Consider the following 21,914-nt stretch of genomic DNA (forward strand, 5'->3'; position numbering starts at 1 on the left):
CTTGCCCTTGGTGAAGCCATGCTGGCTGTCTCGAATCACCTGCCTGTCCTCCATGTGCCTTAGCGTAGCTTCCAGGGGGATCTGTTCCATGATCTTCCCAGGCACAGAGGTGAGACTGACTGGCCTGTAGTTCCCCGGCTCTTCCTTTTTTCCCTTTTGAAAAATGGGGGTTATGTTTCCCCTTTTCCAGTCTTGTCAGCTCTGAAGCAGGAAGGAAGGCTTGTGAGTAGGACAGAAGAAAGACTCTAGAGGAAAAAAACTAAGGAGAATCAAATTCCAATTTAATGAATATCATTTTGAGGTTTAAGTTGCAACCATGAGGTTGAATTAGAGGTGGAGCTATTTTACATTTTTCACACAGTTTGGGTGAGAGTTTCCTCCCCCTTTCTGCTCCTGAACTATCTTCATTACTGTAATTTGTTTAAGTGCAAGTATCATCCTTTCTCCCTGCTTATTTATTGACATATATGTACTGGTGATAACACAGATGCTGGTGTAATCTTTCATTCTCCTTCAGCCTTTGATTTTTTTTGTTAATGATAATACAGATGCTTGATTTCTTACTTGGATCTGTAGATCATCTAGCAATGAGAACTGATAAATAATACAGACTTTAATACTTTTCTGTAGTGATTTTTAAAAAGATTTGAAGGCCAAATAGGTCTTGACCTTCTGGCGCACAAAAGGAAACAAACACCATGTTGAAAATGTAAAAGGCAGGAACCAACCATTTTTGTAGGCACAATACCTGCTTCACTTAAAAGGGGATGAAAAACATTCACTAAGGGGGATGAAACATATACATAATTAAAAAAGAAGCCTGAATTTTTTTTCTTCCAAGAATACTGAAAATATTCAAGGTATGTTTAGAGGCCAGTATGAAATGGGAATGAAAGAAATACAGAAGCAAATTGCAGTTTGCTGTTGTGAAAATACCTCTGGCTCACACTTAAGAATATTTCACATATTTTAAATTTTCAAAGTTTGGTTTTACTCATGAACATTTAAAGTTGTCTTGAGAAATTATACAGCCCAAACATTCAGACTTTAGAGAAGTTAAGTGAAACAAAATTGATTTGTCAGATAAGAGAAATCTTTTGTCAAAAATGCTTTCCCGTTGATGGAACACTGAACTTAGTCTTCTGGGTGCTTTAAGACCCCTAGGCCGACTTGCTATATTTGTCTAAATAGGAGTTAAACAAATGCAAAACGTCTGTCTTTTGATGACTCTGAAGTAGTTCCTTTTTGGGTTTTTTTTTCCTTGGGGCAGGAGAAAAGATGTCACTTGGATGTCAGGAAGCTTTTGAAGTTTTCAAGCGGGACCATGCTGACAGTATAACCATTGAGGACAACAAACAGCTTCTAAACCAGAGGTGAGTGTCACAGCAAGATACAGCTGGAGGTAGACACCTGAGAGTTCATTACAAGTCTGGGTAGGAATGTGTAATTTTACACCAGACATTCCAGGCTTCTATTGATAACTTGGTACAGAAACTTTGCCATTTCTCACTGGGGATATTTCATATTCAGAAGGTACTGTGTGGTGACAGAATAAAAGTCTGGATAGAATATGAAAGTGGCATGAGGAATCTTAGTGCATCTTTCCTCTGGTTTTATTCATCTTCATAGCCATGTTGAAGCAATGTGGTAAATGGCACTCATGATCGTGAATTATCTAGAGGAAGTAAGATCCATGTGACTGAATCAATTACTGCAATTTCCATTGTCAAAAATGCTTTACTGGCTTTGGCACCGAGTTGGACAGTAAGCTAGGAGATGTTTAATATATGCTTTTGTCTGTTGTTCCTAACTTGTTTGCCAAGTGATTTTAGCTTCTCTCTGCCAGTTTTGCACTCAAAACCAGAAATAATACTTTCCTCCTCCACATTTACTGTTAATGCTGGCAAAACACTTCAAAATCTTACGGTGAAGATGGTGAGAATGGCAAAACATTGAAAACATGAATTTTCATAAAGCAGATTTTAAACATCTCGGAAATTAAACCACCAACACTTGTCTATGTTGGTTGGATAACAGTACTGTTTCAGTGTCAGTTTTTCAAGTGTTAACCCTCCTTATACTGCAAGAGAAATACAAGGTTTTGAGATTGGAGATGCCAAAAGCAGATCTCTCAACCTACCCTTGTAACTAACATTTCTCCTAACAGTTGGGGTTTTTTTCTTTTTCCTTTTTTCTTTTGTCTTAGGATTTTCTCCTTCTCCAGGTTTCTCCTGCTTTCTTCTGCTTTCTTAATAACACAATTTTCTCACTTAATAGGCATGAAATACATTGTTTTCAGGGTCACTGAGTCTTATTTACTTCAGTGAAATTGAGGCAAGATATGATCTCCACATCTCTGTGACTTATTCAAGATCTTGCTATTTATCACTTTTCTGAACTGGTTAACTTTCTACCTGGGTCTGTAACTTAGCCACAGGGACACAAATTGCCAAGATATTAGATGTATGTAAGAATTTATCCATGTAAGTTGGATGTTTAGTAATGCCTTTCTTCTGATCCATGTATCAGATGATGCCACATCACTGCATCATCACTGCATAAATGATTACACTGCAATAATTTCTGGCATTGCTGTCTATTGAGCAGAACACTTCATGGTCATAGCATGGTAATGGGAGCAATACAGTTCTGAGCCATGCCCTGAATTTCCTCTAGTTAATCACAATTCTTCCATATTTTCTCTGTTTGTTATTATTGTGAAGCAAACCAGTATTTCCTTCTGGTTTCAGAACATGTAATAGAGATGGGCAGAACCCACAAAGTTTGACACCAGATTTGCTTTCTCTAAAGAACAAAGAGATTCAGACTAATGCCTTGGGTAATGCCTCACTAATATGCAGCAGCTGATTGCTGAAATCAGTGCTAATGTGAATGTTGATACCCTGGAGCAAAACAGTTTTCCCCTGCCATTTGCAGTCATTTTTAGCAAGGATGCCTATAGCTCCAAGTTTACCAAGTTCATTAAAATGGATTTATATCAAGTCCGGTCTGTAATTTGGAATGCAGCCTCTGAACTACCAGTTACACAAAAGCTCTGTTACCCAGCCAGTGTTCAAATTGCACAGGAAGAAGTGTGTGGACACCACATGTTTAAAGGTTACCATAACTTCCCTTTGTATGTAGACCTCTCCTGTTAATAATTTTGTTTCTAGTTGCATAACCACTTCTGTCATGCCACAAACAGTATTTCATTCAGAAATTACTTATTTTTAGCTGTCTTATTTTTTCCTTCGGGTATTTTGGGTAGACTTTCTTGGCTTGCTAATGATATCATTCTTGTATTAATTGAATGGTGAACTGTCAGTGAGCCTAGCTGGAAGTTTGACTGTGAAGGTCGCAACTGTTGCTTGGGCTGTGAAATTATTCATATAGATGTGAATATACATAGTCAAACATATACAATATACATATGTTTTTTCTGTAACTACCTGTGTATAAACAATCAAATGTAATCAGTTGATTAAATCAAATACTGAAAAGCATTCATCTTGTTTAAAAAAAAATATATAAAAGAAATACTGGTTTGGACATAAAACTTTTCACCTACTATTTCAGAGCTCTTTACAGGGGAAGTAGCTCAATACTGTAACTCAGTACCATCTCTGGATTTAAAAAGTGGGGAAACATATAGTTAAGGCTAATTTCTCCCTGAAGCTCATTTACTGACTTACTGTTCAAGTGAAAGACAATAGTTTCAAGCTATCCTATTAGGACAGTTGCCTATGGGAAGTGGCTTTGTAAGAGAGAAAAGATGATCTTTTACATCATAGTTTATATACAAATAATATATATTTATATATAGATAATACATAGCAATTCTTTTTCATTTTTCTTCTGTACATTAGTAACTGATGCCCTGCTTAAAAAAATCTGTGTTTATGCCCAGACAGAATAAGCTTTCTGCAATTTGGGCTTCCTATACTTGACTTCCAGAGAACTTAATAATATCCTGTTTCTCAATGCAACCATGTTCTCTTAGCATTGTTTCTCTGAGGAGGAGAAAAATGCTTCTCATTTTCTGGTGAAATATACTACCAAGAAATCTCCCCAGCTGAGCCACTCCAATGTAATATTGCATACTGCACGAAGCTTTTAAATCCCATCCTAGTCAATATTTCCAGTAGTAAAATTCTACTGAGCTTAAAGATGTGATGTAAATCTAGTTTCCATTTTGTTGTTCTCCATTAATTTTTTCCGCTCTCTTCTTTCCTTCTTTCTGTGTTTCAGATGTTTAGCAGCTAACTTGTTTTTTCAGTATCTATGGATGAGTTTCATGGAAAGGATGAGTTTCACTTAGGTCACTTGTTGTTGTAATTTCTAATAATTAAAAATGAGTGCATGTTCATTCAATTCACTAAATGTCTCCATTCTCTCATTAGACAGCCTCTGAGTTTGTCTTGGTTTACATTATGAGTTAGAGATTTGTTTTTCAAAATGTTTATTTTTTAATTACTGGTATTTGCATTCAAAGAGTGAAATCTTTGCAAAAACACTTGTTCCACTAAAATTAGTGGCTAATTTCACTTTGGGATTTCATCATGGAATATTTATCTTGTAGGTAATAGAAGCCATGATTTGGCAACTTCAGGCTTTCTATGGAGTGGTCTCCATGTAGGATACACTTGAACTCTTTTCAGCTAACAATATAATTGTTCACTCATCACTATTCATAGCAGTATCACCTTTGTGCTAGATAATACCACCTTTTTATTGGAAGAGTATCAGAAATAGCCTTTTCCCTTTCAATATTAGAGTTAAATCTTATGTCTTTATCTGGTTTATTTTGTTTGACTATGATTCATAGTCACAGATGGAATTTGTTGGACTGTCATAAATTAATGCCAAATTTCAGTTTATGTTAATTGTGCCAGTTTATAAACTGTGGTGTTTGAGAAACAGATGCATGGCCCATTCAGCTATTGGCAGTAACCTATGAATAAGGGCTGGATAGATAGCTGGCTTCAACTCGTCCAGCTAAATCTCTCTGTGAACATGAATCAGAGTCAATAGTCAACAGGAGATTTGCCTCAGGAATTACTAAGTAATTGATGAACTCAGTATTTGGCTCATGGGAGCTGAGGGAAAGAAAGAGGTACTTTGGAGTGTTTCCCTTTGATCTTTACACAATCTTCAAGGCCTGCTTGGGTGCTCTAAGTCAACACCAGTGGAAAAAGCTTATATAAACGCCTCGTGGATGCTTCAAAGGCTTCTGCCTTCTTTATGTAAGAAACTGTCGTGGTCTAACCTCAGTTGGCAACCGAGTACCACACGTGTTGAGGAACGCTCCAGCTTCAGCCATTTAGCCATGTTGAATTCAGCCTTGAGAGCAAATGTTTGTGAGCAGATACAGATGCGGGCACCTGAAATTCTAACTTGTTCCAGTTTTACTACAGGGAAATGAACTAATCGAGAAGGGGCAATTTTTCAAACCCCACTTCCCCAGGTGAAAGCCATATTTCTTCACTCTATTTTGCCATTATTTGAGTTAGACAGAAATACAATTTGTGGATTTCCTCAGTTACTTTGGCTAGACCAAGACTCTTCCAGATCAGCTGAAGGCTTGCTTAACAATTAAGTATTACAGTTCTGCCTCAACATTCAGCAAGGTTCAACTTGTACACCTCCAAGTAACAATTCAGAATTTCATGTCCAGCCTAATGTCCTACAACAAATGTCGCAATGCAACAACTCTTCCAGATCAGCTGAAGGCTTGCTTAACAATTAAGTATTACAGTTCTGCCTCAACATTCAGCAAGGTTCAACTTGTACACCTCCAAGTAACAATTCAGAATTTCATGTCCAGCCTAATGTCCTACAACAAATGTCGCAATGCAACAAATCATCCTTCTACATTTTAATCTATGACTATTTAGACTATTACAATGGATATTTCCTTGAACAAGCCTCAGTTCTCTCAGAGACTCTTCAGATTTTGCCATTGTACATTGAATTGACTGTCATTATTTGTACAGCAGCATACACTTGGCATTTGAAAACCTGATATGTATGCCATTTGTCCTAAACAGTTTTATACAGTCCTGAGTTAAATAAGTGTAAGAGAATAATTATGACAGCAACTGCTTTAAAAGATCAGAAAACTGACAGAAAAAAGCACAAAAGGAGAAGGCATTAAGTTCTAGCAGACTGCAGGGAATGTAGAGAATATAAGTGAATTTGTAAGGCTCTGTAGGCAGCTGTTTTTTAAGGATATACTTAGATATGACACATTTCCTGAGGAGCAAGACATACAGTGAGCAGGACACTTAATACCACTGAAGTGATCATCACTGCAACACCATGTTGCAAGCTAAAAAAGAAATGTCTGGTCGTTAGAATATTTTACATAGCATGTGAAGATTTGATTATTTGAACATAATGAGGAAGTCATCAGTGAATTAATTTAGAAACGTACCTGGTGGGAATTTCACATTTAAAAAAAAAATCATTTTCATTTTTGATATGAGGTCAAGCTATTTGCATACTACAAAAAGGGAGTTTCCAAAGCTTGATTCATTGGTTTGTTTCCATCCTTCTCAGCCTGCTTCTTGCTTGCTATTTGCATATCTTCATGTGGCTAGCTTTGGCTTGTATCAGTATTTGAGCAGTAGCTGAATATCATCTGAAAGTCTGTATTCACATAAGGACTATCTCTAGAAGAACAGAATAATTTAGTTTTGTCACATTTTCTTATATTTCTGTTTGAGAGGTTTCTTAGCAACTGGGATGTACATTTTCACACAGCACAAACAGTGATCAATAGCAATATGCAAATTACAGGCTGAAATTTGAAAATTCCTGGTGAGCAGAAGTTCTAATACTTTCAAACATTTTGTTTTGACTTTGCTTGGATTATTTTTCTTTTACTTTTATATATCTGTATGTTAAAACACTGCAAGTAATGTAGCATATTAAAATTAATATTGTAGTATAATATGAATATTTAAGAGAATCCAATCATTCAAATTGAAATAACATAATTTTTTAAATGTAGAAAGTAAAATAAATTTGTTTTGTCTGTCTAGTAAACCTATTTGTTGCATGTTTCTTTCAGAATTGGTTTCTTTCAGACCAGACAGTCTTTTCTGATGGAAAATTGTTTCCAAATAGTTCTACTTACAAATCAAAAAGTAGTCCTGAGTAATTCTGTATTTTATTGTGAACAACTAGTTTAACTAGTTGTTCTTTAGAATAATTCTGTATCATTATGCTTGCATTGACAGGTTTACCGAAGCTAAACACCTTGGAGAAAAATTAAATGAAGTGAGAAATAAAATAAGTGAGTACATTTTAGCTTCATTTTACCTTTTAGCTGATGAAATCACAACATTCAGAGGATATGGGAAGAGATTCTAGTTTCTAAAAGAAAAGAGTCAATGCATTACTAAGATTTCCAATAAGGTAAATTGTTAGCTGATGATAGCAGTAATAGTTTTATGTACCAGTTTTGATTATTTCAAATACCATAATGTGAAAAACAGCTCCCTTCTTTACTTGACAGGATGTCTGAAATTTATCAAAAGGAGAAGTTAAGTATTAACATTGGATTGTCTGAATTTTATTTTGGGATAAAAGGATCCAAAAACATCATTTCAAATCGTGATATGTATGGATTAAGGATTGTATTTATCTATAAATTTATATAGCTTCTGATAAAAGAAGATTTCATTGTTGAATTACCCCTCTGCACTTCCTTTGTACAGATTAATTAGAGCAATTCTGAGGAGTGCCTCAACTTGGTGGGGGTTTTTGTAATTTTTTGCTTTAGGGCCCCAACAGCATATGCTTGGCTTCCAGTTTCAGATTGTTCAAAGCCAAAGATCACCTATAGATACATTCAGCCCCAAGCTAGGTCTTATCTGATCCTCCTAGCAGCCTTTGATATGTTCCTAGTTGATTTCTGAGTTCTGTTGATTCCAAGCCTGTAGCTTCTTTCCTAAAAATTGGCTATCCAGGCTCTCTGTCAGATGTGAAACACAGTTTTGTCCTCTATCCCTGAAGTCCTTGGAGATCAGGTCCATGTCCTCCTGTACGCACACATTCAGGTGAACCAAGTCTCTTCAAGCTTCCAGATACAGGCTTTGAGGGACTAGATTTAAAGGTAATCTGGCATTCAGGTCCAGTGGTGTAGACCTTGCTCTCAATTTCTACCTCCTTCCTCTTTGGGTGGCACCAGCACAGACATGGACAATGAAGTCATTATCGTCACTTCTTGTCTTATAACAGCACTTGACTTCTGGGAAAAGACAAAAATCTCATGGCACTCCTGACAAGTGCTCTGTACTTTCACCACAGCCATGATTATATTCTCTGTGGTCGTGAATGGTAGCTACTGCCAGATTCCCCTCCCAGTCACCTTTGGGTACACCACAAGTCCCTCAGAGATATTATGCAGTATATTTAAAGTTATGTCAGCTATGAGGAAAGCCTCAGCCGTGTTGGCACTATGTTTCAAACACACACTGTGTTTCAAACACACACTGTATTTCAAACCACAGCACAAAGGATGTTTGGAAGGGATCCAGAAGCAGAGACATCAGGTGCTGAGCTCTGCTGCAGCAGTGTTCTGAACACTGGGTTATTTCTATAAGACATGACACTTGAATCAACCTGCCTTCTCTCAGTAGGCTCATTTGTCTTCTTCAGACTGGCCAGAACATAAATGTCAGTGCAGAACTTGTGCATGGATATCCACAGATTGGCCTATGCAAGTAGAATTTCAATATCCATCTTGCAACTATGGGTGTCTCCAGCGTCCATGTAAGCACACTTAAATCCTGCCAAGTAGGCTTTTTCCCCTGGTAAACTTGGAAAAGCAGGTTAAACCTACCGTGGAGGACAATGCATGTTATTCTCCAAGTAACAGGAAGTATCTCCAAGGTGAATAATGCCTGCAGCCTTTGGGTAGTGCTGTGCACAGGTGTGAACATGAGCCATCACATCAGGATACAACCTCTTTTTTTCTGCTGCCATCTTGAAGTCCACATTGTCCTGATTTACTTCTATCTCCTAGATTTACTCAACTGTGATAAGCCCAAGAAATTTCTTGCCCTAAATGAGGTAGAGCCAAAGTCAGCACTGAGCGTCAAACTTTCTCTTGCTGAAGTTGAAATCCATTTTGGAGCAGGCATAGTGAACACCAGCAATAAACAGCCCCACACAAGCACATCTTTCTCAGTGCCTGGGGCTGCGACTGTGCTGCTTGAAGACAGGAGCCTAGCAGCCACCTTACATACACCTTATATCTGTTGCAAATGTCTTAGGGGGAGAACAAATGTTTGGAGGGTGTGGGAGACAGTACAAGAAGTAGTGGGACACGTGCAAGTCCTGAAGGTACCATGTAACGTCATGTTGGGACATGACGTTTTGTGGTCTGTAAGTCCCTTGAGGTTTGCAGGAGTCTACTGTGGCAGTTTTCAGAAATAATGTAACAAAGCAATGTAGATGTAGGCTCTCAAGACTCTGTTTCCATGGATGCCAGCAAAATCTAAAAGAAATCCTTGGTTTGGACTGAATCACTGTGGGTTTTTCCCCAGTAAGTTAGGCAAAACTGATAGCTATAGTGCAGTAGAGTACGGATTTTGCTGCAATTAAAAACATCTGTTTTAAAATTTGTTTTTGGTTAAGTTCTTCAGTGTTAGAATTAAAACAGTGAAGTATATTTGGGGAACATGAACAATACAAAAATCTGAGTGCATATTCATATGTATATGTAACCTAAAAACCAAAATTGATCCCTTGAACAAAACAAGCAGCTGTATAACTAATCAGTGGTATTGCGCTGAACTTGACAATGCTTATATGCCTCCTATAGGAAATTGTGATAGCTTGTAGTCCACATGAATATTGAAAAGCTCCTTTAAGAATCAAACTAGAAATGTCTCCATAGTTCTAAGAAAAATTGCACAAAATTACAAATTTTTGTTTTGTTTTGGTATATAAAGTGCAGTTACAAGTAAAGTGTTTTCAAATTGAAAATTAATTTGGTTACTCTCCATTTTTTTTTATTTTGGTAGTAAAATGGAAAAAGAGTCTTTTCATTTAGTTCATACTGCAATCCTACTGTATAAGCAAGAGATTCCATCCATGTTGTATCCTTTTATAGCTATGCATATGCTGATCTATGCAGATTATGCAGATGTACACTACTTTGTGGATGGTTTTTAAACACTGATGTCTGAGGCTTGAGAATGATCATATTGTACAGTCCTTCCTTCAATTCTTTCTGCGCAACTTTATGCAGCATGTGAAAATTAGCACTCTGGTTAATATAAATACTATATTTTATTCTTCTATCCTTTTCTCCTATCCAGCCTTCTTTTGATCATAGTTGTTAATAAATCTACGTATTAGCACGTCTCTAACAATTATTAAATCTTTGCATCCAGTATGACACTTTCTGGCTTATTCCGCTTAGCCAATGCAATTACACTAGTTTATATAGTTTAGCAGCCTCAAACAATTTTTCAGTTAAGTCTGTCTCATCATAGCATACATACTCAGAAGACCATTAAAGATGTTAAGTAAGGTTACTAACCTGCCAAATTTTTACTGAAAATGTGGTAGGAGAAATAAGAGTCATCTGCGGCCTGCAACTAGATCTTAATTTACTTTTATTGTTGTTTCGGTTTCCTTAAGCATTCCTGGCTGCCTTGTTGTGCACAATCAAGAACAGATCCCATCGCTATCAGTTTCTGTTATTTCTAAGCTACACTTAATAGTATAAAACTATGTACCACAGAGGCCATAGAGCCCATTTCATGCAGTCTGATTATATCTTGAGATAGTGACAGCAGTTGGCTGTAACTTTTATGTCATAAATACCCTTTAATTCTGACTTTGGAAATATTAGTGTTTTGCAGTAAAAAATACACAGAATACTCCAACCACTTCTCAATTACACTAGCATTTCAAAAACATCAGGAAGTTAGGGCTGGAAAAAGAAATTTGCAGTAAGATTTTCATGGTAGGCTTTTGCTGGTGTTACTGCTTGCATAAAAAGATTAAGGAAAACAATGTCTAGATGTAAGCTGGAGTTTAAGTGTAGAGTGACTATAATATCAGAAATGAGACATTGTGGCTAGCATGCCTCTTTGCTACTATACCACATATTCCTGGACTCTATCTCCTTTGATGTTTAATAGCACTGCAGAGAATGCAGAGATTTTTAAATTATTTTTATAGAAAATAATATGTATGTCTTAGATTTTTCATAATGCTTACGTTTTGCAATGATGACCTAGAAATAAGAATGTGAATTTTATTTTAGGATGAAAATTGTCTTTTTCTGATATTGAAAAAAAAAAAAAGAAGATGAAAAAGAGGGAAGTGTTTCTAAGCGAGGTCATTTTGCTGATGCTGTTTACTGCATTATCACACAAACCTCCATATAGGCACAAATAAAGGAGCAGATCATTCAGGGGCACTTCTTTTTGAAAGTCAATATACTGAATAAATGCACCATCAAAAGGCAGAGAAACGAAGCATGGATTTTGAACATGTAGACATGTCTGGATTGGTTTGAGTGAACTATGCAGAATTGTTTACATATGACTGGAGAACGTACCCAAGAACTAGACTTTAAAAGACAAATACAGAAAACCAACATGAGTAAAACTGAAAGAAATAACTGAGAGGTCAGGGAACTAATGAGAACTTTGTAAGTAGCATAGGAGAAGTGGAAAGGGGGCCAGCACTGACATACAAGTAAATTTTTGCTTTTCTAGTCTGACATTAAGAACTTTAAAAATATGTATTTCACTGGCTAAAACAAAAAAAGGTTTATATTCTTGTGAAAAAAACATGCTGTGCCACTGCAAGTGTTTTTGTATTGTATCATTTCCAAAGAGTTAGGGTCTCTAACAAGAACTATAGATCCTTTCAGTATTACTGAAAAAGACTTAGTGAAGAAAATTTGGTGCTGAAGCCAAGGATTTGATTTCAGAATAGTTAAGATATAGAATTTCTTCTTGCAAAAAATTGAGTGATTGTGCCTAGCACATTGTGATGGGTCAACCTTGGCTGGCTGCTAGACGCCTATCCAGCCACTCTCTCACTCCCCTTCCTCAGCAGAACAGGTGGAGAAAGTAAGAAGAAAAAGCTCGTGGGTTGAGATAAAGATGGGGAGATCACCTACCAATTACCATCACAAGCAAAACTGACTCAAGTTGGAGAACATTAATTTAATTTGTTGCCAATTAAAGTAGAGCTGGATGGTGAGAAACAAAGACAAAACCTCTGAAGTCAAAACTTCCCTCCTTATCAGGGTTAGCAGGAATTTTATTTCTAGGATGCTGTTATCAACAAGGTGGTTTTACAACATTATCAAGATCATTCTGTGTGAAAGGATTCTGACAGTAAGGAGAAGTCTACATCTGAACAAATTGCAAAGCATTAAATAACAACAAAAAGGCCCAACTGCTACCTCATTGATCACACAGCAAATTAGAGTTGGGGGAATTAAAAATACTGTTTTCAGTGTAAATTAAACTGATATATTAACTCAGAATTTAGTAACTAAAAAGTTGCCTATATACAAGAATGTGCTACATGTTAGATGCATTTAAAATTAGTAAAGATTTCCAGTTCATTCCTATAAATGTCTGTCTATTTTGGGGTATTTATACCACTATTAGATTTAGTTTTTTCCTAAAGGAAAAAAAGCATACTAAATGGTATTTAATGCCCAAAGGGAAGCAGCTGTTGTTTTTAGTCTGTCCAGAAATCAGCTAACATTATGATTGAAGCTGGGAGAGGAAGGGCGAACTCATGTGGGAGTAATAACTGTGAGGAAACAGGCACTCTTGGAATGAAAAAGGGTAGGTGGGTGGATTATGTGCTCATGATGTTGATGATGCAGCTATACCCACAGGAATGCTGAGATGTTGCACTGCTCTGCCTCAGTTCAAGCTTTGATTTTACTGCACAAGATCATAGGATACCAAAGCCAATTATAATCTTTAGTGAGGGCATGTCCTAGTATTGCAAAGCAAGATTATTGAAGAGTCTTCATTTAATTTTCTTGCAAATTATTCAAATAATTGACCTTATGTATCACAGTTAATAGAGTGCTACACTGAAATGGTTAGGACTGGAGGAGAGTGAGGACAAGACATAGCAGTGCTCAAGGATAATATTGATTCTGATTCACTGCCTTGTACCTCGCACTGTTATTTCTGTGAATGCAAAGTTAGATGTAAAACCTAATCAGAACCTAAATAGTGTAAAACCTGAATTTATAATCACCTTTTTTCTCTATGTACAAGCCTCTGTGTACGTATACATAAAAAATTATTTTGTTATGGTCACTCTACCTCCCCATGGAGATAAGCCAAGTAGACCTACTTTTAAACTCCAAAGTAAGAATATTTTGTGCAAGGTTTTTCTTTATACCTGCACAACTTTATGAAGGGAACTGATAGCAACCTTTTTGCACACATAAGAAATGAAATAAGATGAAGTGACGTTTCTCAGGCAGAGGTGGTCTGAGAGCACTCTGTTGGCTATGTTGTGTATCTACATTGTTTTAGCTTCACATGCAGGCAATAAATTACTTTGAAAAAGGAGAATCAGTTAGTTAAGAACTTGAATCCCAAGGATGATATTAGGAATGTTATGCATATTTTAGGCCATGATTATATATACTGAAAGAATTGAGGGAAGTCATGCATGAGCAAAAAGCATTTTTTTAAACTTTTGCTGAAGAAGTATATGTACTTAGGAAGGATAGAATTTTTCTGTTGAAGAAAAATTCCATGCTTTACATGGAACCTAAATGAAATGAAAATGCCATGGTGATTTGCTATATGAAAAGAAAATTCATCAAAATCAAAGTGTTGCTTTCTTAAAGCTCAATACTATTGGTAGTATTAGCTATTGACTTTATGTTAATATAAATGTTCTGAGTCAAAGACATTCGCTTACTGGACATTGTTTCAGCCATGAATGAAGTGAGGCTATAATAAGGGAGAAACTACTGTGCTTTGAAATGCATTCCATTCTTCAGTGTAATATTCTGAGATACTTATTCTTTTATGGAAATAAACATTGAGACTTCATAGCTGCTGATTAGTATAATTCACTGTTCTAGCCTAATTCCAGAAAATATCAAGTACTTCCACAGACTTATATCTGATATACGTGCTCAGTGAATTTTACTGGAAATGACTAGTGCAGAAGAAAAATGGCAAGATTGGGTTTAAAAAGGGATTGAGAAACTCCAAGAAGAAAGGTTACTTTCCACAGGCAAATCTGATTCAAATGAGATGCAAGCAATTCATAAATAAATGAATTCAGTATGCAGATTTAATGAACAGATAACTCAATAATATCATTCCACAACGTTTCATTCTTCAGGTAGCTCAGTATGAATTGCTGTTCTCAGCAGAGACCTTTGAAGTCTGTGGAACTTGAAATCTTGAAATCCTCACTCAAGAAAAACTCTAGCTGAGGTCAGTTTGAGTTCTACTTGTAAAAGGATTGAAGAGATTTCCACATTTGGCTTTATTGGTTTAGTTGATAAAGGACAACAAGCATTAGATATAGTAGTAATTGTTTTAAACAGACAAATTATATCACTTATGCTGTGAAATATATTGCAATATAGTCCACCTTTGAGGTCTCCAAAGCTGCCTCCTTGAACTGCATTCACAATTTCACCAAACTTTATACCACTGAGGCTGCTCAGCCTTCTTCTGATGTTGAGAGCAATCCATTGTTGTGAGCTCAGCCAGTCAGTTTAGGACTGTCCTCTGTTTAAAAGGTGGTTACCTTTAAATGTTTTCTCATTCCTGGTCTTCAGGAATGATACAACAGGTATGACATGTGGTCTTTCAAGTGCTTTTTCTTATTTTACAAGCAAGTGTTTCACCCTATGGAAGTGTTGTATACTGCCCTTAAACATTACACTGAGTTCTGTGTCACAAGAGACATAACTTGCAAGAACAGCAAGAGAATTTGCTATTTGCTATTTATCCTGTTCTTTGATCAGAGTCCGTTCTTGATGTGGAAAGCTCCCTGAGAACCAAGCATTAACATATCCATCAATGTTTGACATTAAAAAACTGAGGGTCCCAGATTTCCTTCACAGACAGAAATCTGAGCAGTGCAGTGAATCTAACATGCTCAGGATATGCCGAGTGTGTGCAACTGGGCACTCGCGCAGCACATGCTGTGCAACCCATCCAGCACATTCCGTAGGTGTCAAACATACTGTGTGTGCCCACACAACTTCTGCAAAGCCTGCTCAGTGTCACCCTGCATGCATTCTGCATGTACAATGATTTACGTGTCCAGGATTTCTGGCTGCCTGGCGGCTGCTACCCAAGCTGGACTGCTTAGTACCTGAGAAATTCCAGATGAACAGCCAAATTAGCGATCTAGAACAAGCTGAAACAGTAGTTTACCATGAGAAGTAGGAATCTGGCAAGTACACATCAGTGTGGACTGGAAGCTCTTTGAGAAAAAGAGATTGCCTGCCTGCTGCTTCACCACTTCTGTTCCAGCACTGGGATATATATAAAAATAAATCCTCAATATACTTAGTCTCCACTGATTTCTTCTCTCCTGGGAAGCTGCCTGCATGTTGCAGATGTCCTCTGCCACTTAACAAAGAGTCAGTCTTGGTTTCAGGACACAATAGTTGTGTCAGAAAAAGGAACACAAGTAGTATTTCTACCATATTTAATCTCAGGTGTGTAACTATGCTGTTTACTCCTGAGGGATATCACTTATGACTAACATAACAAAGCACATGAGCGCTACAAAACCTGCAGCCATCTGTGAGAAAAACAGAAGAGAAAACAGGCCATGGGGACAAACAGTCCCCCAGATGTAATTTCCCAGCTGGGATGTTATTCAATGTGGCCCAGTGCCTAGAAGCCCCAGTCTGTTTCTGATCTCCAGGTCAGTTTCAAAGCAGTTTTGTAATAAACGAGGCATGTTTATGTGTCCACCAAAAATAGCAGTAGCTGTTAAAGCTGAAGCCATTCAGCATGGCTGACACAGTCTTCAGATTCTTTCTCCTTAATTTCTTGGCCCAATTGTTTTGCAACCTAATGCTGAAAAAACATAGTTCTTATGTGTGTTTGTTTTGGATAAATATCTAATCATCGTGCCATAACGACTGCAGGTTTGGAATCTATTTTTTAAATGTTACATTTTGATTTTTGGAAGCATGGAATTGAAAACACAGAAAAACAGCTGAGTTTCTGCAGATTTTATTTCCTTAACCACCTTGTCACCATCTGCAGTTTGTTCTCTGTTAGAAATGTGATTTACTTTGCTTTGCAGGATGCTACATCTTATTTTTCTCTTTGGTTACAACTCCTTCCATTTTAACTTACTTCCTTCTTTCCATGATGAAATATAACTTACTTTCACCCTGATTCTGTTAAGGTTCCTTTTCTACCGATGCCCAACTCACTTCAGGCATGATTTCTATGGCTCAGTTTAGCCAGGGATCTGTAGAGCACAATACAAAAATGCTGTGATCTCTCACAGCGTCTTTCATAAGATCTCTCTCAAGGTGCTGTAATGCAGAATAGATGTCATGCATTTCACACAAGCCTGGCAGATAGCTATAAAATGGTAACAGGTTGCTACCATCTTGGGGCAGACTCAGCACTGTGATGAAAGTTTCCACAACCTACTTTCTTGTTCTAGGAGCAGCCAGTTGGCTCGTAATATAAAGCAGAGTGACAGGAATATATTTTTCTTTCTTGCTAGCAGTTCACTGAAAGGTTCATGTTAATGATTTGTTTGTTTCTTCATAGTGAGTCAGAGTAATCAACTGCCTTGTTTGTAATCAACAAATCATATTTTTGATTTACATGAGAGTTTGTGCTTAGAATCTCAGAAGTCACTGCAATGTGAGCAGGGCTCACATTGTGTTGGAGTAGTGCAGTTACATTTACTTAATGTAATTCTTAACACCCTGTGATTAAGCAATGAATAATAAAGTAATACTTTCAGCTGAATGAGAGTCCCCAGAAAACTGATGGTAAGATGTGCAACAAGGAGAAAAAACAGACAAGATCATAAACTCTATTATAATAGCCTGTAAAGCATCACTGTGCCTTTCTGAAATCAGGAGAGACAATCCATGTTTGCTATACTTACTGTAGGCAATGTAAATGTTAAAGGTCTAACTCTTGTGTCACTTCAGAGGTACACCTAGATTGATGGCATCTGTAACAGAGCTGTCTGGTCATGCTTGGGCAATTGTCAGAGAAGACAGAAGGAAAGATGTCATTGCTATGTCTCTGTCAGTCCTTAGTTAGTGTAGGATTTGTCTTCCCTGCTCTGTTAGAGCTGAGACTGACAAGAGAACCAGGGAGTCCTAGCAGCTTTCTGGCAGCCTTTCTCCTTTTTTCTGTTCCTCCGTATGAGAAGAGGATACCATCTTCGGTAATATAAAATCGTCTTTGCAGCAGCACTCAGGAAACTTATTTTAGAAGGTACAAGTCTTTTAGCTTAATGGGGCAATGCATATGTTTATGCCAATGCTAAATATTGTCCATTGTTTCAGAATAGCTTACATATGTTTGTTTTTACTTTCAAACAATAGGCAATGCCCCTGGGTGACAGTGCATAGGCTGAATAGGTCGTTAGAATGAGAAAACATGGTTTGTCAAATGACTTATTCAGAAAATACCAAACTGAATGAATTCATTTGAACAGCTCTATTATGCTCCCCTGATGTGCTATTCTTTAAACAGAGGAACCTTATTACTCCAGGCCTAAGATGTTAATGTTTTCTTTGGATCTGTGTTGGAATCTACATATGTAGGAAACATTTTCATTTTCTAATTATTACAAATGATGTTCTGTTCTTTAGAAACAGAAGTATTTTCAGGGTAAAAAATTATGCTCAGGAAGAAACCAAGTAAACACTTTTTACTTAAGGTTTTCACTAGAATAACTAAAAGCAAATGGACCAAGCTCATTGGATTTAATTAAGCTATGAACTGCCATGACTATAAACTTGGAAAAGTACCTCTCAGTAACAGATTTTCTGCTTGTAGGCTCTCTACAGACTGAAAACAGGTAGTCATTGCTGGATTGCTACATTGCATTTTGCTGTTTTATTAGGTTAATAAGTTCTTAAGTCAGTCTATTAAATTTGTTCTTTTAAAGAAAAGATGCTAGATGATAGTTAATGCTATATTATAGGTGTTTTTTTAAATCCTACAGTCTTTTGTACAAAAAGTTTTCCTTGGTCATGTCTGTCTTTAGTACTAGATGGCCTGAGATTTTATGAGTGAAGAATCAAACCTTCAAACTCTAGAGAAGTAGACCTTAGCTTATTCAGAGTAGCACTGCCAAAGAATGATACCCCTTCATGAGCACAGAAATAGAAAATTGTTTTTCACAGGATCTTGTGGTTCATTTACACATCTGGACAGCATTCATGCAGACTTGTAGTATAGGCATACATACTTACATGTACTAAAATACAATAGCTGTTTTTTTCTACTCAAACTAGTTCCTAAATCATGTAGGACTAGTAATGTCACCACAGCTGATTGTGAATGTTGCAGGAGTGCAATCAACAGAGAATAGCTGTATTATGAAGATGTTCTCATGCACTTCAGTTAAGGCTGAGGGAAGACGTCTATTCAGAGCTGATGACATCATTATGCCAGTTATACAGAATCAGGTTGCATTTTAAATTGCTGAGCAATTCAAGAAGCAGACTTAGGCTTATCCACAACAGTAAATATATACTGTATCTTCACAGGAAGCTACTTCAGATTTTACTGGGATGCTAGTATGTGTCTAACATTCAAAAAGACATTTCTCAAAGGCTTGGTACATTTTTTTAATGCTTGTTCACTTGTAATATATGTCATACACACATTCTCACTCTGACCTTGTTTCCATCACCCTGAAATCTTGACATGCCCTCAAAACATGATAGCATATCTAAGCAGCTCCAGCGCCATAATTTTTTTTTAATTTATTTGATTTTTAATTTTGTGTCATATCTGTCAGATTCCTAACATCAGTCTAAGTATGTCTCATCTGACCAGAAGTCAGACAGCAATATGAGCTCGATTCCAGGGCAATTTCTTGGGTAAGATAGCAAAATTTTAAAAGGTTGTGAAACAGAAGCATATAGTGAGGCCTGGAACTCTATATTAATTTTCTGTTGGGCAGCCCTGGCCAGAAAAAATATCACAAAATGAAACTAGACATCAAATTGTTGCATAGAAATTACAAAGCCATGAAGGCAGTATTATAGCAGAAAATAACCGTGTCCATCTTATACTTGGATATGTTCACTCTCTGTTCAAAATATTAAATGAGACCAATGTATTATTACCAGAATCTTAAATCTGGACCTTAAAAAAAAGAGGAGAGCTGTACAAAGCTGTTCCTCTGACTTTATTTTCCTTATTCTTTCTTTTCACATTAATATCTCAGAAATAATCAAGAGATAAGCTGCATTTAGTCATATGAGCACCCAGAGTACTAAATTCACAGATTATGATTCCTTATCCATATGGCGTTGCTTTTCAGCCATGTTTTTTGGGCCAGCTTAATATTTAATTCATGAACAAATAGATGTGATAAACAACAGAGCAACAGTTTCCAGATGTGCATCATTTCTGTCTCTTTTCCAGCATATTAAAAGAAGATAGATACACAGAATATTTGTTAACTTTGGACAACACCTAAAATAACACTCTGGCATCTAAGGTATAGCTTAAGTGAAATTTAGGCACGTAAATTAAGGAGAGCTATCTAGGAAAAAAAAAACCTATTCGCTTTAATTCCTGAAATACAACAAACTGCCTTTGCTAGTGCATACGAAAGCACTACTTTATGGACTGAGCTGCCTATCTCCTACTCATTGAGAATCCAGAAATGATGCGTCCTTCTGCTGAAGTCTCTTGGAGTGTGCTTGCTGCTAAACATCCATGCTTGGCTAAAACTGCCTGGGCAGCATTGAATTCAACTTAAAAAAAGCCCAGCTGGGTAGTGACAGCCAACCTTGGGATGATAGAATAAAGGTCTGAGCATTCGTTTCTAAATTCAGAAAGCATCCAGGTTCTGAGTTCCAGTTTCAAGGAGATGAACTGCAGTCCAGAGCCCTTAGTGCTTTCTGTTGGTTGTCCTAGATATCCCAGTATTGTGTATGTGGAGTGTTAGGAATTTATGTGCACTAGCTACTTCCCATACTCTGCTTTCTATGGAAAGGAGTCCTGTGCCCTTGGGTGAATGGGAGCTGTGGTACATGCTAGCATTTCCCTCATTTAGATGAATGGGACCTTGGGGAACACCTCAACAATTAAGGCCTATGCAGCCAATGACAGTCTGTACTTAGAGGAGGAGAGAGGTCCAGAATGCTGTCATCAGAAAAATAAATTCGGTTTCTATACAGTTTTGCTGTATAGCCCTATCAAAGCATTTTTTTCTGTACCAACCAGAAAGTATGAAAGGCTATGAGAAAAAAAATGGGGGATAAAAGGTGCTGCGGAAATGCAGGCCAAACAATGAACAGTTACAGGAATGCCCATCAATCAGAAAGTGTAAGTATTCAACTTGTGAGAGAAAAAAGTATGATGTAATCTGGCCAGAACTAATGAGAACATGTAGGAAATGGGGAGGAGACTTAATATGGAGGTTAGAAATAAGTGCATAGAAATGGGGACAGAGTTTAGAGGACTATATATAAAGTAGCTCAAAGAGTAATCAGTGAAGTCAAATACAGTGTCATCCTATAGCAATGAGTGACAGAGACTGCTTTCTCATAAGCTTTCTGTCTGTAAATTTGATCATGCTTGAAGGTATTAAATGTGTCGATAAAAACTGTGATTGTCTCAGCTGAGTATGGCAAGGAAGGGAACATGCCCCAGTCAGGTATTTTAAATAGTAATCTCAAAATGTGCAGTATCCTACATCATAGTAAAAGGTATGCATTTGAATATGTGATATTTAAACTTCAAAGAATGAGAGTGAATGAGAGTATGTTGAGAAAATTGTATATTTCCAAGTGTGCTTGTTCATATGCTGAGTTTAGACTGTGGTTTGCAGCTATGGATTTGGTGTGGAAGTCAGGATTGTCCTTCCAATTCTGAACCTGCCGTCTTTCCTGGGTGAGTTTCCTGATGAGTTCTACTAAATACTATCAGCTACCTCGCTCCCAATGGTCTGCCCCACCTCTTTGCTGGCAGTTACTGTCTCCAATCCTTTCTTCCCAGCACAGTTGGCAAAAAGTGTTTACTAGTATTTCAGACATTCCAGTTGACTTGATGATAGTGTCACAGCCTAAATTGCCGGTATGCTTGTGCTGAGATGCCGAAATGTGCTGGAGTAGCCAGAATGCAGGCGACATTTGCTTCTACCTGCTCTGCTGTGGGAGCAGTAACCTTTGACAGCAAACCCTGGGAAGGAGGGAAGGGAGATGGGAAAGGAGAAAGGAGAGCCAGTAAAATCTTAAAACACTGCAGATGTTTCTTCAGTGAACAAAAGGCAGAAATCTGCTGCAGCAGGGTATACTTTACAGTATGCTACCTCAAGTATTGTCATGAATATATTTTTAATGCTGATGAGAGCTGCATTTCATACCTTGAACAATGTGTATGTTATAGTCAGGAGGCTCTGAGTGCTGCAGTAGTGTTTTTTCTTTCCTGATGCCTCCGAAGGCTTTCTGAAAGTTAGGACTTGTCCGATTACGTGGGGATTTGGCCAACCATGTATCGGAAAATAGAGCATTTGCATCAGAAATAGTGTTGAGCCAGGTTACTAATGCAGACTACTTTGCCCCTACACATTGTCCTAATAGAGTCGGTTGACATGTTTTTGCCATCGGAGAAGGACAAAGGTTGCAAAGAAGAGTCAGAGTTTGCCCCCAATATTTCTCTGGGTCAGAGAAAGGCTGAAGAGGTTGT

At 37.3% G+C, this 21,914-nt stretch overlaps 1 protein-coding gene across 1 annotated transcript in view; it reads left to right on the top strand.

Moving 5' to 3' along the window:
- Positions 1 to 21,914, top strand: part of KIF6 (kinesin family member 6) — a 209,533-nt gene that overhangs the window by 152,781 nt on the left and 34,838 nt on the right. The window contains exons 15-16 of the mRNA XM_009283804.2: positions 1,271 to 1,373; positions 7,242 to 7,297. Of these exons, the coding sequence (XP_009282079.2) occupies positions 1,271 to 1,373; positions 7,242 to 7,297 (159 nt within the window). The remainder of the gene's footprint in view (positions 1 to 1,270; positions 1,374 to 7,241; positions 7,298 to 21,914) is intronic.

The sequence above is a fragment of the Aptenodytes forsteri genome, unplaced genomic scaffold (assembly GCF_000699145.1).
Source record: "Aptenodytes forsteri isolate BGI_AS27 unplaced genomic scaffold, ASM69914v1 Scaffold309, whole genome shotgun sequence".
In the NCBI taxonomy this organism is placed as follows: domain Eukaryota; kingdom Metazoa; phylum Chordata; class Aves; order Sphenisciformes; family Spheniscidae; genus Aptenodytes; species Aptenodytes forsteri.